General features: G+C 40.3%; 1 protein-coding gene across 1 annotated transcript in view; it reads left to right on the top strand.

Annotated features, from left to right (window-relative positions):
* Cntnap2 (contactin associated protein-like 2) overlaps positions 1-14,199 on the top strand; it is a 1,232,273-nt gene that overhangs the window by 408,079 nt on the left and 809,995 nt on the right. Inside the window, exon 10 of the mRNA XM_013021595.1 lies at positions 5,429-5,578. Within this exon, the coding sequence (XP_012877049.1) occupies positions 5,429-5,578 (150 nt within the window). The remainder of the gene's footprint in view (positions 1-5,428; positions 5,579-14,199) is intronic.

Consider the following 14,199-nt stretch of genomic DNA (forward strand, 5'->3'; position numbering starts at 1 on the left):
GCTTTGTACAGTAAAGGGAAATGGTGAAAATACCCTCCTTGATGCATCAATTGTGGAGGAAACCCCAAGGGAAACCGTGGAGGAGGAAGTATTTCAGAATACACCATTGCTTATCTGACAGCTAACTGATTTTAATTTAAGAGCAAGACTGCATTTGCATAGTAATTTTACAGTACAGAGGATTTTATTTGCATTGTTCTTCATGCATACTTGAAAGGCAAGAAAGGAAAGAATTAAAGAATTATTTGCCAATTTTTGCATAGACAAGATTTTTTAAAAAATTGACATTAAATGACTTGGTAAAGCTATTCTTCTTGTCACACCAAAGAATATGGACTGAAACCATCTCACTATTGCTATGAGGAACTATCTTACAAAGTATGCCTTACGCACCAAACAGAAGATCCAAATATGGGAATTAGAGAACATACATTTAATGTTGTAACAGTCCAGTAACAAGAAAAGGTAGAAAGCCATCAGAAACTTTTTCAATACAGAGTTCTCTACTATGGCCATGTGGATCCAATCACGCTGGAAACTTCTGTCCCTCACATCCCTGGCATTTCTAGGCAGACCAGCAGCAACCCATGTCACTGTAATGTGTGAAGCTTGCTGGTAACAACCAGGGAGAATTTGCCTTACTGGAAACTCCATAATGGAGGAACACCTGTTGTGGATATGTTTAAGATGAGGCCGATTTGCAGAAAGACCTGCTGACAACGTAACAAGAATAAATTTGATGGACTGGACTTGTTTCTGAGCCTTAGAGTCAAGCCCATTGTTTCTAATTGCTCTAGCACAAAAGCTGTGTTCAGCAATCCCAGCGCTGTTCTTCCCAACTGCCCTGGTATTCTACCCTCCACCTGGCCATCCCTGACACTCAGAAAAATGCCAGCTTCCCTCTGCATAGCCCTCGCTTGGACTCATTCACCTTTTCACACACACTATATACCAGACACTGTCTGCAATGTGAGGGTTTGGGGCAGACAACATTTCTGACCTCAGCAAGCTTATCCCCTATAGTATAAGAGAAAACATAAGCAACTAAAGTAAGCAGTGAACACCAGTTAATTTGGTAAATGATAGTTTCTATGAGAAAAAAACAAAGGCATAGAGGGAGTATGGTAAGAGGAAAGGGCTATTTCCCATGAGGTGGTTAGGAACGGCTTCTCTGATCAAATGACATTTATACAGAGACCTGAATTGAGAGAACAAAACCACATGGACAATTCGCAGAAGGTGGGCCAGATGGCTTTCAGGACGCCTCTCACTCACCTTGGTGCCTTTAGCTAGTGCTGATAGGGAGTTGAGAAGCAACGGAAAGCTGTTGAAAGGGAAATGCTGCGATCCTAATTGCATGTTTTTAAAAATAGGATAACACTACATTTATAGGGAGAATAGACTCTAAGTAGAAACAACAGAAGCAAAGAAACCAGTTAGTGAGGGTTGACATACTCTAGACCATATGGCCCAATGAAATTTGCTGAAATCAGTTGAACAGCAGAGTAACAGGGTTGGGAAACGGGAGTGGGCCGGGGGTCACTCTGGTTAAAGTACTGTGTGAGCATGTGCGAAAGACTATGACACAATCTCTCTGACATACAGTTACAATGACAGAAATGGTGAAACTGGTCCTGCTGGGGGTGGAAAGGTCCTAAGGGGAGTGGAGAGGACAAACAGAGAGGGTGAAGGAAGGGAAATCAAGACAAAATAGTTCACCTGCATGTGTGATGCTTGTTGGGCTGGTTTGGGAAGGGCCAATGAGGAGAGGAGAAGAGTGCTATGGGCGGTGATGCTGATCAAGGCACATTGTAGGCGTGTTAGACACGTGTCAACATGAATCTTCCGTGTACAACCAATGGAGGCTCAGGAAAATGTGAGAAAAAGGAACATTTTAGACCAAGTATCTGTACACTTTTACACTAGTCATTCTCACCCTGCCTCTCTCTCTCTCTGGGTATATAGAAAAAAATAAGTATTATATAAAAATAAATCCACGTATGATCTATTTTATAATTTGGGGATTACTTCGTATTAACTACTCTAGAATTATTTGTATTGTCATTCATTAAAACAGTGAAGGGGAGAAGAGGGGTAGAATGCTGTCAAATTTGCATTTCATACAAAATTAAGAAGAGTAAGGGAAGGGGTGGGTAGGGGAGCAATGGGCGAGAATGTTGAGAGACGTGGCATTGGTTGAGATGCATGGTGTTCACAAACTGCTTTGTTACAACTTCTTTAAGGATAATAAAGTAAACAAATCAATCAATAAACAAAATCTGTGTTCAACACTGTACATTAAACATTGAAAGCCATAAAGAAATACCCTAGGAGAAATGATTTGTATAAATATGAGTACATAAATACCTTCTAAGCTACCACAGGCTAAACTATTTTGTACTAGTACTTTGTTTCATAGTGTGCCAATCATTTGTTAATGCTTTTGTTCTGAAAAGAACCTCCTAGTCCTGTTCCAGCCTCTTGTCACCATGGGATCTCCTAGTTAAACTATTGGAAGTGTTGTAGAGAGGACAATAGACAAGTGAGCTTCACTGTTTCCATAAAACTTTCTGTGGACACGTTTACCTTTCACTGAATAGTATTCCTTGTCACTTCTTTTTTTCGTATTTTTTAATTGTCAGGGTGATATACAGAGGGGTTTCAGTTACATAAGTAATGTAATAAGTGCATTTCTCGTCAAACTTGTTACCCCTTCCTTCATTTTTCTCCTATTTTTCCTCCTCCCCACACTCCCCACCCCCCAGGTCATTTCTAGCATATTGTCTTGTGAATATCGCTAGTGTATTGCTTCACCCTTTCTCTCACCATTCTGTTGTTCCCTTCCCTTCCCCAACTCAAGATAAACATATATACATATCCGGGAACCAAAATCAAATGGTTCACATCTTTTCTATCATTTAGTAATGTAAAAGCCATTTTTACTCCCCAGATCATGCTAAAATGAGTGACTCAAAGCTGGATACAGTCCAGCAAGTATGCTTTGTAGACTCCTGGTGGAAGTATTTAGGAGTTGACATTCTTTCTGTTCACTCCTTCACTCCAGTTTCATTTTAAATGTTTTTACATGCTGATTCTATCTTTTGTGGAACTGACATGTAGCCTCAAGGTACTTCCATCTAGGGGTTCTTGACCAAAACATTTGCAGTCTGGAAGAGACTGGAATAAACCCATTTTGACCTTTATCACAGCCTAGGTTTAGCAAAATCAAATGAAAGTCACTGTGGCTCTCTTGGAATTCTCTCTATTTTAGTATTTCCTAAATTCTTTCCATATCTTAGCTATGGTAAATAATGCTGCAATAAACATAGTTGTACTGGTAGCTTTAGTATGATCTTGTTTATGATCATTTGGGTTTAAATGCCCAAAAGTGGGATTACTGGGTCATAGGGGAGCTCTATGTGGAGTCTTTTGAGGAACCTCCATACTGCTTTCCAAAGTGGTTGAACAAGTTTACACTCCCACCAACAATGGAGTACAGTTCCCTTCTGTCCATATCCCCTCCAGCATCTGTTGTTATTAGATTTCTTGATTATAGCCATTCTAACTGGGGTGAAGTGGTATCTCAATGTTGTTTTGATTTGTATTTCTTTTATGGCTAGGCAGGTTGAGCATTTCTGCATATGTCTATTGGCCATCCTTCTTTCCTCTTCAGAGAAGTTTCTCCTTAAGTCTTTAGCCTACTTATTTATTGGGCAGTTGTTTTCTTGAAGATTTGTTGTTGGGGGATTTAATTTTTTGAGTCCCTGGTATATTTTAGATATGAGACTCTTGTCCATTGAATGACTAGTGAAGATCTTCTCCCACAGACCTATAGCCATCTAATCTTCGATAAGGGAGCTAATAAAATAGAATGGAAGAAAGAGCCTCTTCAGTAAATGGTGCTGGAAAAACTGGTTAATCACTTGTAGAAAACTAAAGCTAGATCCTTATATATCACCCTGCACCAGAATCAACTCCAAATGGATCAAAGACCTCGGAGTCAAAGCAGACACCCTGAAAACATTACAGGATGGAATAGACCTTGGCACAGGCCAAAATTTTCTCAAAAGAGACTCAGAAACACAACAAATCAAAGAAAGGCTGGACAATTGGGATTAAATGAAATTGCAGAGCTTCTGCATGGCAAAGAATATAGCTAGCAAGATCCATAACCTACTTTCTTATAATGATAAATGATCAGATCATTGTCATATAGTTTCCCATGATCATAAATGTGCTAATAAGCATATATGACTATACATATTCTCATGTTTTGATAATAGTTAATTTCTGGAAGCTGTACTTTCCAAATATGACTCCTGAAAGTAACTAGACCTAGACTCCCCAAATACTAATAATAGTATTATATTAGTATATTATATTATAATATTATATAGTATTATTATAACAGTATAATAATACTATGTAATATAAATTATATATAATATAATAATATAATATAATTTATATTATGTTATGTTATAATATTATATTATAATAATGTTATTACTAATAATAGTAATAATAATGTTTTACCAATCAAGAAAGACATTACATTAAAGACTATTAAAAATATACTCTTATCTCAGAGTGGGATCTAGGAAACCTAACCAGAAAATAGGTTTTTAGCATAGTTCATCATGACCTCTCAAATGATTTCATTCAAGCATTCTTTTTCCCAAATACCCAAATGTCATTCTAACTTTTTCTCTCTGGTTGGGCTATATTATGCTCTATTCAGTCCCATGGAAGACAGAGCCAGCTATGATATGAAAGAACCATCAGATAGCACAAGTTATAAGATGTGCTGCACGTTTCCTTGATGAAAAAAAAAATTTACTTCTTCCAAACCACAAACTCCGTTGATATTAAAGTTTGTGTTCATTGTCAAGTGCTAGTAATTACTCCTGTTTGTCATCCTAGCTGTTCAGTGGAATGGGATGTGGAAGACAGGGCCTGAGATGTAAGCCAGCTTGGACAGAAAACTCTAAGAGACTCCATCTCCAGTTAACCATCAAAAAGCTGGAAGCATAGCTCAACTGGTAGAGGCCCAGGCAATCAGGCAAGCCAGACCAGTGTGAGGACTGGGTTGGAGCCCTGAAATCACACCAAAAAAACCCACATACATTCTTCTTGACTAGTGAAAACTTTGTTCCACCTCATCAGGAACACCCTAGGTGGCTGTAATCAGTAGCAATTAATATGTTCTATAGCCCACAATAGCCAAGGGTACATTTCCAGTGTCTCAGCCAAGTCGATGATATTTAATCCTATCGAATTCCTCTACCTTATATGCATATATCCAAACATCCCTTTGTATTCCATAAATGCAATATAGTTCTGGTTTGTCAACGGATAATGTTATTTGAATTGCAGCTCACGGAACCATTGTAAGAAAAGATGCTGACATCGGTTTTGTGTCCACCAGGGTCTGCATTGAACGACGGGCAATGGCATGAGGTTCGCTTCCTTGCCAAGGAAAACTTCGCTGTTCTCACCATCGATGGCGATGAAGCATCGGCTGTCAGAACAAATAGTCCTCTGCAAGTGAAAACGGGGGAGAAGTACTTCTTTGGAGGTAAGAACGCCATTGCTTATTGGCTAACTAAAACTCTTCTTTAAAAAAAAAAAAACTTGTGAGCTGGTCACCGGTAGCTCACACCTCTAATCCTAGCTACTGGGGAGGCTGAAATCTGAGATCACAGATCAAAGCCAAGCAGAAAAGTCCCTGTGAGACTCTTATCTCCAATTAACTACTCAAAAAACTGGAAGTAGTGCTGTGCTTTTGCTCATTGTTAGTGTTCTACCACTTTGGGCCAAAGTGATAGAGCACTAGCCTTGAGCAAAAAGAGTTCAGGGACAGCACCCAGGCCCCAAGTTCAAGCCTCACAACTGACAAAAATACTATTACTAATAATAAGAAAAAAGAGAAAAGAAAATTTCTGGGTAATTTGAGTATGATCACATACTTAAATATAACCAACTCAGTATATCAAACAAGCAAGCAAAGTGTGATTTTGCTAAAAGTTTTGTTTCTTCTTTCTAATGATATCAATATGATGTTCTAATATTCATCTATCACTTCAAGACTTAGCACTCTATGGTATGAAAGTTTTGAATTCCTTTGTTCTTATAATTCTGCCCCAAAGACTCAGTTCCTTGGACTCTATATTGATCTTATTCTTTTGTAAAAATGAATTATCCCAAACTTCAGTTGCTTAGAATTAGCAAACTTCTATTCCATGACTTCAACTCCAGGTCTCTTGTAAGGTTGCACACAGTATGCTTGCTATGGTTATATTGTTGGAGACTTGATGGAATTAGAGGTGATACTTCTCACCTGTCCAGCCCTAGACTGGGCATCAAATGTTCCAGAAGGCCAACGTGTTAAAGATTTGGTGAACAGGGCGGTGGTAGGGGTGAATGATTGAGAGACGGAGCCCTGTGAACAGTGCTCAGGCACTGTGGTGTGTCCAAGGAGGACTGTGGGGCTCTGGCCACTGCTTTGTCCTCTTTGCTTCCCTACCCCATGAGATGGACGGTGTCTTCCACCACAGGCTCTTCACTACTGCTATCTGGAACCATCTCAGTACTCCCACACCCACACCCATAAAGGCCTGAAAGTTATCATTCTGCCTGGATGTGGGCTGGGAATTCTGAAATTGTGAGCCAAAGTTAACCTCTTCTCTTCTACATAAGTATCTCAGGTCTTATTCTATAGAGATAGAAATGGATGGAAATGCCCCACTGACACTGGGCTGGTTACTGTCTGGATTCCTCAGTTCTCCTCCAGGTGATCTATTTCTGCAAAGCCTCTGTTTTGGGCAGGCACGAGAATCTTCTGTTGATGGTGAGAGACTGGAGGGTAAAAGAGGGAAAATAGGAGGGGATGGAGAGAGAAGAGAACATAGCAGTGACTCGCTACATCTAGCCTCTACCTCAAAGAAGGGATCACCCCTCAGTGTGAATGCCAAGAGCCAGGGATTAATAGGAGTCACTGAAGAACCTGCCTCCCAAGAGCCACCTTAAACCCGAAGTCATGTTGTCCCTAATATCTTGGTTATTAAGTAAGGAAATGGTTAATAAAGAAAGTTCCCGGTAAATTCTATTCAGTGTAAAAAGAATGTGGGATATCAGTGATCTGGTCTAATTCCTTGCTAGAGAAATGCATGTTGCCAAAATAGTATTTTTATCGCAAATGTAATATGCAGCCATTTTTTATGCAAGTGCTAGGTGAGTCGTTTAGTTCTATATACCTTCCCATTCAATTATCCTCTTATTGAAAATCATGCAATGTCAATCACAACCTTAGAAAAAGCTTTGGTTTAAAATTATTTTAATGTATGTATACATGTATTGGCCTCTGAACAGATTCATATTGATATCCCTCTAGCTCTTTGTTTCTATAAATCAGCATGTATGTATGTATGTATCTGTATGTAACTCTGTATGCAGGTATCTATATGTATCTATCTGTATAGATCTGTGTTATGTGCACCTTGGTCCTTTTTAATCATGAGAGCAGGCTTACATAAGCGCAATTACTCTTGTCTGTCTTGTTTCCTACTTTATCCCCCAAGGTCCTAGGAAATATTTCTGGAATGTAAGTGGTGACTGATAAATATTCATGAGTGAATTAGCCTATTCTGTAATAGGAAAGATAAACATTTGATTCCAAATTGACTAGAGGAAACAGACCCCCCAGGGAGCTTCACAGGACTCTGGGAGCCACCAAATCTGTCTCCACTTCCATCTCTGCCTCCTCCCCCCACAGGCATTTCTTAGGGAAAACACAGACACCGAAGTCTCCAAGTCCTGAGCTCCTTAAGTTACCCACAGTCTTTGTGGGAACCTAAGACTACATGATTTTCAATAAATATTTGATGACTAGTGAAAGTCAGAAGAGGTGTCTTCTGAGTGAATGGAACTGGCCAGAGAAAGACAAAAAGAAAGGAAAAAAGAAAACTGTCCAGAGTCAAACTCACTTATTCCAAAAGCATCTTCAGTGTGCCAGCGTTGTAGCCAAGAATTCTCACTGACTGCACAGTGACTTGATCACCGTTGTCAGTCAGATAGTTGTTGACATTCTCTCCTCGTCTCTTGACCAGAATCTTGCTGGCCATGGGTGAGCTCACTGGAGCCCTAAGGCGGCTGCTGTCCATTCTTGATCTAGATGGATGAGCAAATAAATAGCTGTAGCCACACATTTGTGGTGCCGAGTTGATGGAATCGGAGGCCTTTGGGGTGTACTCTGTGATTGCTTTACAGATGTGAGTTTTCAACTATATCAGTCAGGAGGCTATTGACCTCCGTTTGGCTCTTCCCTTAGCCTTTCAGATGTGTGTCAACAAGTGATCCTGATGTGTTTTGGATGAGATTCTCATTCCTGAATCCTCAGCGTGCTTACACATCACAAAGGAACACTGGCCCATTTCAGATTCTCAGTCTTTATGGTTAAGATGCAGGATACTGAGCAAATGCTGGGTTTCATGTGCTCTGTGTTACTCACAAACTGAACAACAGGATGACATGGGTCAACCTTGGCCCCTTATCCAGATTTCGATTCTTTTTGAGGGATCACATCTGTCTAGAAAAGCTTGAGATTCAGGATAACCAGCTGCCTTCTTATAGCTTGGGCACATGTAAGGATCACAGCTTTAGGCCAGAAATTGGCACCCTTCCCCAAAATGGCGACTCTAGCCATTTCTGCAATTTAGTCATCTAATCAACTCACTGCATGTCAAACCGGATCATCTTTCATAAATCAAACAGATTGGTAATTAATTAGAATGTTAGATAAATGGTAGAAAGGAGACCGCAATAGTATAGTAAGCATATATCTTTCGGAGGCAACCCAGCTTTGACTGAAGATCAGCTGATGACAGAGAGAGGCCCACTCTGCACTTATGAATGGGCTCTGGAGATGGGAATTACTTGCACACCTTGTGTCTGGTATCTGAGTATAAGAGAGGCTTCTTCTTGCCTGACAAATGCTCCGACAAATGCTGCATTGCATTTCATATTCAAAGTCACCGCTACAAGAGACCACTGGATTCAAGATGCAGCCCATCAGAGAGTTGAGCCAGGACTTTGCTGTGCTTAGTCATTTGTATGTCCGCAGCATCGCATTTCCTTGCTAATAAGCGTACATTTAATGAATGCCTGAATACACACAGGACCGCACTCTGAGACTTCCAGGACTGCTCCCTGGGTTCTCGATTAGAATGTGAGCTGCCAGTGAATTGTAACTTGGGCTGCAGCACCCAGGCCCTAGCGCTTAGATGCATATAACTCCACACTCTCTGTGCTGCAGACATTCTTAAGAAAGACCTAAGCTTTGGAATGGTGCACAGCTGGTTTGTCCTGTGTTCAGTGGATGTATCCTTTCATAACTTATCTTATTTTGTCCTGTTAATGGTCATGAAAGGGAAAGAAGAATGCTATTTTTAAAAATAACTAAAAATAAGACAATATAATATGTTCTAATGAATGTCATGTAAGCACATCCTCTGAAACCCAGGGTGTGACTCTGGCAGCTACTACATACTCAGTGCATTTCCAGTCCAGCATCCAGTTAGTTATTCAGAGGAGGCTAATGTTAATATGTCCACTTACCCATACATGGGCCTTGATCAACATAGACCTTGTAATTCTCCCTCCTCCTGTCTTGCTATCCCAAATCATTCTCAACAGCTTCTAGGCTCCATTTTCAAGCCTGTCTTTTTTTTTTTTTTTAACGTTTCAGACCATTGTTCATCTAAAGGCTTCTTATCAACTCTTGCATTACTTTTGTTAGTCTCTAAAAGAGAAAGAGAGAGAGAGAGAGAGAGAGAGAGAGAGAGAATGGATTCCCGGTGCTCTGAAAGCCTACCTAAAGCGGTTCTATTCTGTTTCATGTAGCCCTTAATGCATCTGCATCCTGTCTGCCTGAAAGTGAATTCCTGGTTGCACACCTTCCTTTGCAGCAGCAAGCTCAGTGATTTCCGCCACCCTGTGTCTTACACCTCCCCCAGGAATCCCAGGGTGGAGCTCAGTTATTGTTACCAACCCTCTTGTTCAGATCTTTAGCACAAAAGACTCCTGCACTTTGTTGTAGCTGAAGAATCTGGAGAATGAAAAAGAAATTCATCATTTCAGTTGCTTCTGCTACCAAAGAGTTTTGTGGTATTTGTATTCACTGTCTCTCAACTGCAATTCCTTTAACCAGAACTTCATTACTATTTTTTAAACTTACCTTTAAGTAGTTGTACAATGGAGGGATTATTTAACAAAGGAGCGTATGAATACAATGCATCTTGACCTGTATCAACCCTTCAAAAATCTCACTCCCTTTCAACCCGCCCCTTCCCTTATATTGTGGTAGATACAATGATTTCTTGACTGCATTCTCTCCAACCACTATCTCCCCTTTTATAATTTTGGTCAGTGGTGGGGTCTGAACTCTTGGCCTGGGAGCTGTCCCTCAGTTCTTCAGATCAAGGCTAGCACCCTACCACTTGAGCCACAGTGCCACTTCTGTTTTTTTCTGCTTTATGTGGTGCTGAGGAATCGAACCCAGGGCCTCATGCATGCAAGGCAAGTGCTCTACCACTGGGCCACCTTCCCAGCCCGCCCCCCCCATCTCCCTTTTGTTACCTACCCCTCTCCCCTTGGCCTCATTCCCTCTCCCTCCCCCAGGCCCATCCTTGCATTTCTTGGTGCTTATTTTGTCGAGCTTTGACTTAGTTTTTCTCAAAAACTGTGCTAATAATCCAGAGAATAATAAACTGGAGAATGGTATGTATCTATTGACCAAGGACTTGGCACTGGACCTTTAAATACAGGATTGAGGTTGTGAGAAGATAGATTTTTAAGTTTCTCAAACTAATTAGGCTTGCAGGTTTTATTATCCCAAGGTTTTATATCAAAGGAAAAGAGGCTGTAGTTGTTTTTTTGTTTTTTCTTAAAGCTACCAAGTTGGTTGTATTCACAGGGGAGCCCTAAGGAACATGGAGAGAAAAAGAGGAAGAAGTTTCCGAGGCAGGAGGAAGTGGTAAGAGAGATAAGGACATTGGGAGCTGGCCTGAATGTCACCAGACATGAGGGAGGTTAGGCAGATCCATAGCTCTCTGCAGACATTTATGTAGACTCCCCCACTGGATGGTAACACCACAGTGAGTGGCTTAGACCACAGAAATGCAAGTGTCACAGCTCTGAGGGCGAGAAATCCCACCTCAAGTGTCTAAGTGGTTTACAGGCAGCTGTTTTCTTATTGTCCTCACACTGTACAGGGTAGCAGGAAGGAAAAAGGGAGAGGGAAAAGGAGACAAAGAACACGTGTACCCTCGAATCTGCTCATAAATGATGCTAATTCCATTGTGGGGCCTCCGCTCTGTAAACCCAATTACTTCTCAAAGACCCCACCTTCCCAACACTGTCCCGTGGAGGGTAAGGGCTCAAAGCTATGCAAAACACAGACATGTGGTTTATAACAGTAACCTCTCACTTCTCACTGCCTTGGAGCATGAAGGAGCTAAATAGATCAGCATGTAAATAGATGATAGCTCCATTAAATTGCCCTCTCTATCAAAACTATTAGGTGGGTTATTTCATGTCTTGCAAACCTCACAAGGCTTCATTCCAGGCTTCCAAATGAATTGTCAGAAACCCTGAGATGACCAGTCCATCCATGCAAGATTTCTAGATTCTTGCAGAGTTCACTGTGGATCACCGTCCGGGCTTCTGAAAAGCCAGCCTGTCTATCTATAGTCACTACCCAAGGAAGACTACTGTTTGGAGATTTGTTTTCTAGCTCTTTTGGCTGCCTGCCAAAAGAAAGAAAGCTAGAAATGTTTTATCAAATGGTGTGATGTGTAAGAGGATGTATCTTTTCAGTGATCTGAAAATGGAATTGTAAACAAACTTCTTGGAGGTTTGCATTCATTTTTCTATGGCTGACACAACAAAGCATCACAAACTAAATGGCTGAAGACAACAGAAATCTATTCTTGCAATGCTTTGGAGGACTATGTTCTCGCTGCAAACTCAGAGGAAAATCAGTAGACTTGTGGAGCTGCTGGTAGTTGTGAACCATCCTTGGTTGATGGATGCATTGCTTCCATCTTCAATCATCCATCCTAAGTCTTTGTATCCAAATCTTCCTTTCCTGACAAGGATACCAGCTGCAAGTACGGGACCACCCTAATCATCATTACCTCCTCCTCCTTGGAAGACTTCTACAAGAGCCCCATTTCCCAGGGGTGCCAATGCATCTTTTTTGGAGGAGGCAAGCCAGCCCATAACAAGGGAATATATTATTTTTTTCTTCACTCCAATTAAAAGCTCCCATATTTCTTGAAGGAGATTTACATTGCTGAGTTTCAAAGATGGATCTTTCAGGATTTAACCATCCAATAGGAATTCAAAGAAATGGGAGTAACTGGAGAGCCGGGGCCCGCAAGCAGAAAGCAACCACAGCAAAGCTGAAGGATGATACAAGCTGGGATGAACACACACCATTTTGGCCAAATTTCCAAGTACAACTTTGTGACATCTATGTCAGACTGGGTATGAAATTGCAAGGAAATCAAGAAATGTGTTTTAAAAATCCATAAACAGATATAGCTGAGAACTCAACTCTGATAAATTCTAGAAACCTTGTGTATAAGACAAACAGAAAAAAACACTAGAAAAGCTATTGTTGGATAGGAAGCATAGAGATGAATAAGGAACGGACATGTGCGATGAGAAAAGACTTGGCCTTGGATTTGGCAAGCAGAGAGAGGGGACAGGCCTAAGAACATATAAACATAATCTGTCTTCATCGCTTTGGCTGACCTGAACATTTTCAGGAACAAAAGAGTTTCAAATTTGCATTTGATTTTCCACAGTGAGAAGCTACCACTGGCAAGTAAATGAAAGCCTCAGAAACTTTACTTGAAGGTAGTAAGAATTCTAAGAATCGGGTAACCCCATGTACCTTATGAAGTGCTGCAATAGTCTCTCTCACTTCTCTTTAGTGTGAAGTGTCCCGTCCCAATAACCTGACTGAGAGTAAACCACGCATATTGGAATGTTTTACAATGTGCATGCACTCAATAGTGGACCATGAGATTCAAGTCATTGAGCTATGACAGGTTTTCCCAGGCAATTGTCCAGATTAAACAGCAACAGGGAGAGCTGAAAAGAATATCTTTCACTTCTCTTGGATGTATGTATATCTTTTCCTGGCAGTAAAGAAATTTCTGCATATGTCTCACTTAAATGCTACACATGTTTTCTATGCTGGGCATGAAAGGGTCTCATAAGAAATGCCTTCACAAGAAAACAAATATGTTTACTGCCTTGACAACTGAAGTCCTTCAACTCTGACTGTAATTAGATCGATGTTCAATTTTCTTTCTTGCTAGTTGAAATAATAGTCAATCATTTCTTCTTATCTTCTTGTAAGCCTGCTTTTCCAAATCCTTATGTTTTGCTTCCAGATATTCTTTGATGCTCTGTCTTTCCATTGAATTGTTCTATTGTAGGACTGAGATCCACTTTTGTTCATTCACACCCCAAAAGGGTTCTTCATACAACTTAATTGTTTAAGTTGTGGCAATATAATAAGATCAAAAGTGGGGTGTAATCTCATAGAACTTAATGGATTCTGCTCTCACAGATTCTTGTCTTTTGTAAAGGTATCATTTGACATTACTCCTGTGATTATCTACTCTAATTTCTACATTGGAATACCTTTGCTTTGGGTATTTTATTTTTTCTTCTTGCTTTTAAGGTGTTCCAACTGATTGGATGAGACTCACGTAGACTGACAAGGACAATCTCACACATCAAATAACAATCTAATCAGCTATCTGGTTTAAGTTAAGGATAAAAGAATACCATAAATTTCTTGAGTGTGTTTCCTAATTATAATCTCCATATCTTCTACAGGCTTATTGTCCCGTTTGGTTTTAATTTTTATCATTTTGTCTTTTGTATTTTCCGTTTTCTTTTAATTTTTTCACTAAGATAAAATCCCCAAGTTTAAACATATGTACATTTCCGTGTACAGCTCAGCACATGTTGTTAAGTGTATGTGAAAAATAGCTGTCGCTACAGGCAGAAAAGTTCCCCAAATGGGACTTCACTTGTTCCTGTCCTGGGTAGCGCTGATCTGCTTTCTTCTGACTCTTTTCCTCCAGATACTCCCATTATTTGTGCACCCGGCATTCTATT

The sequence above is a fragment of the Dipodomys ordii genome, unplaced genomic scaffold (assembly GCF_000151885.1).
Source record: "Dipodomys ordii isolate 6190 unplaced genomic scaffold, Dord_2.0 Scaffold56, whole genome shotgun sequence".
Taxonomy (NCBI): domain Eukaryota; kingdom Metazoa; phylum Chordata; class Mammalia; order Rodentia; family Heteromyidae; genus Dipodomys; species Dipodomys ordii.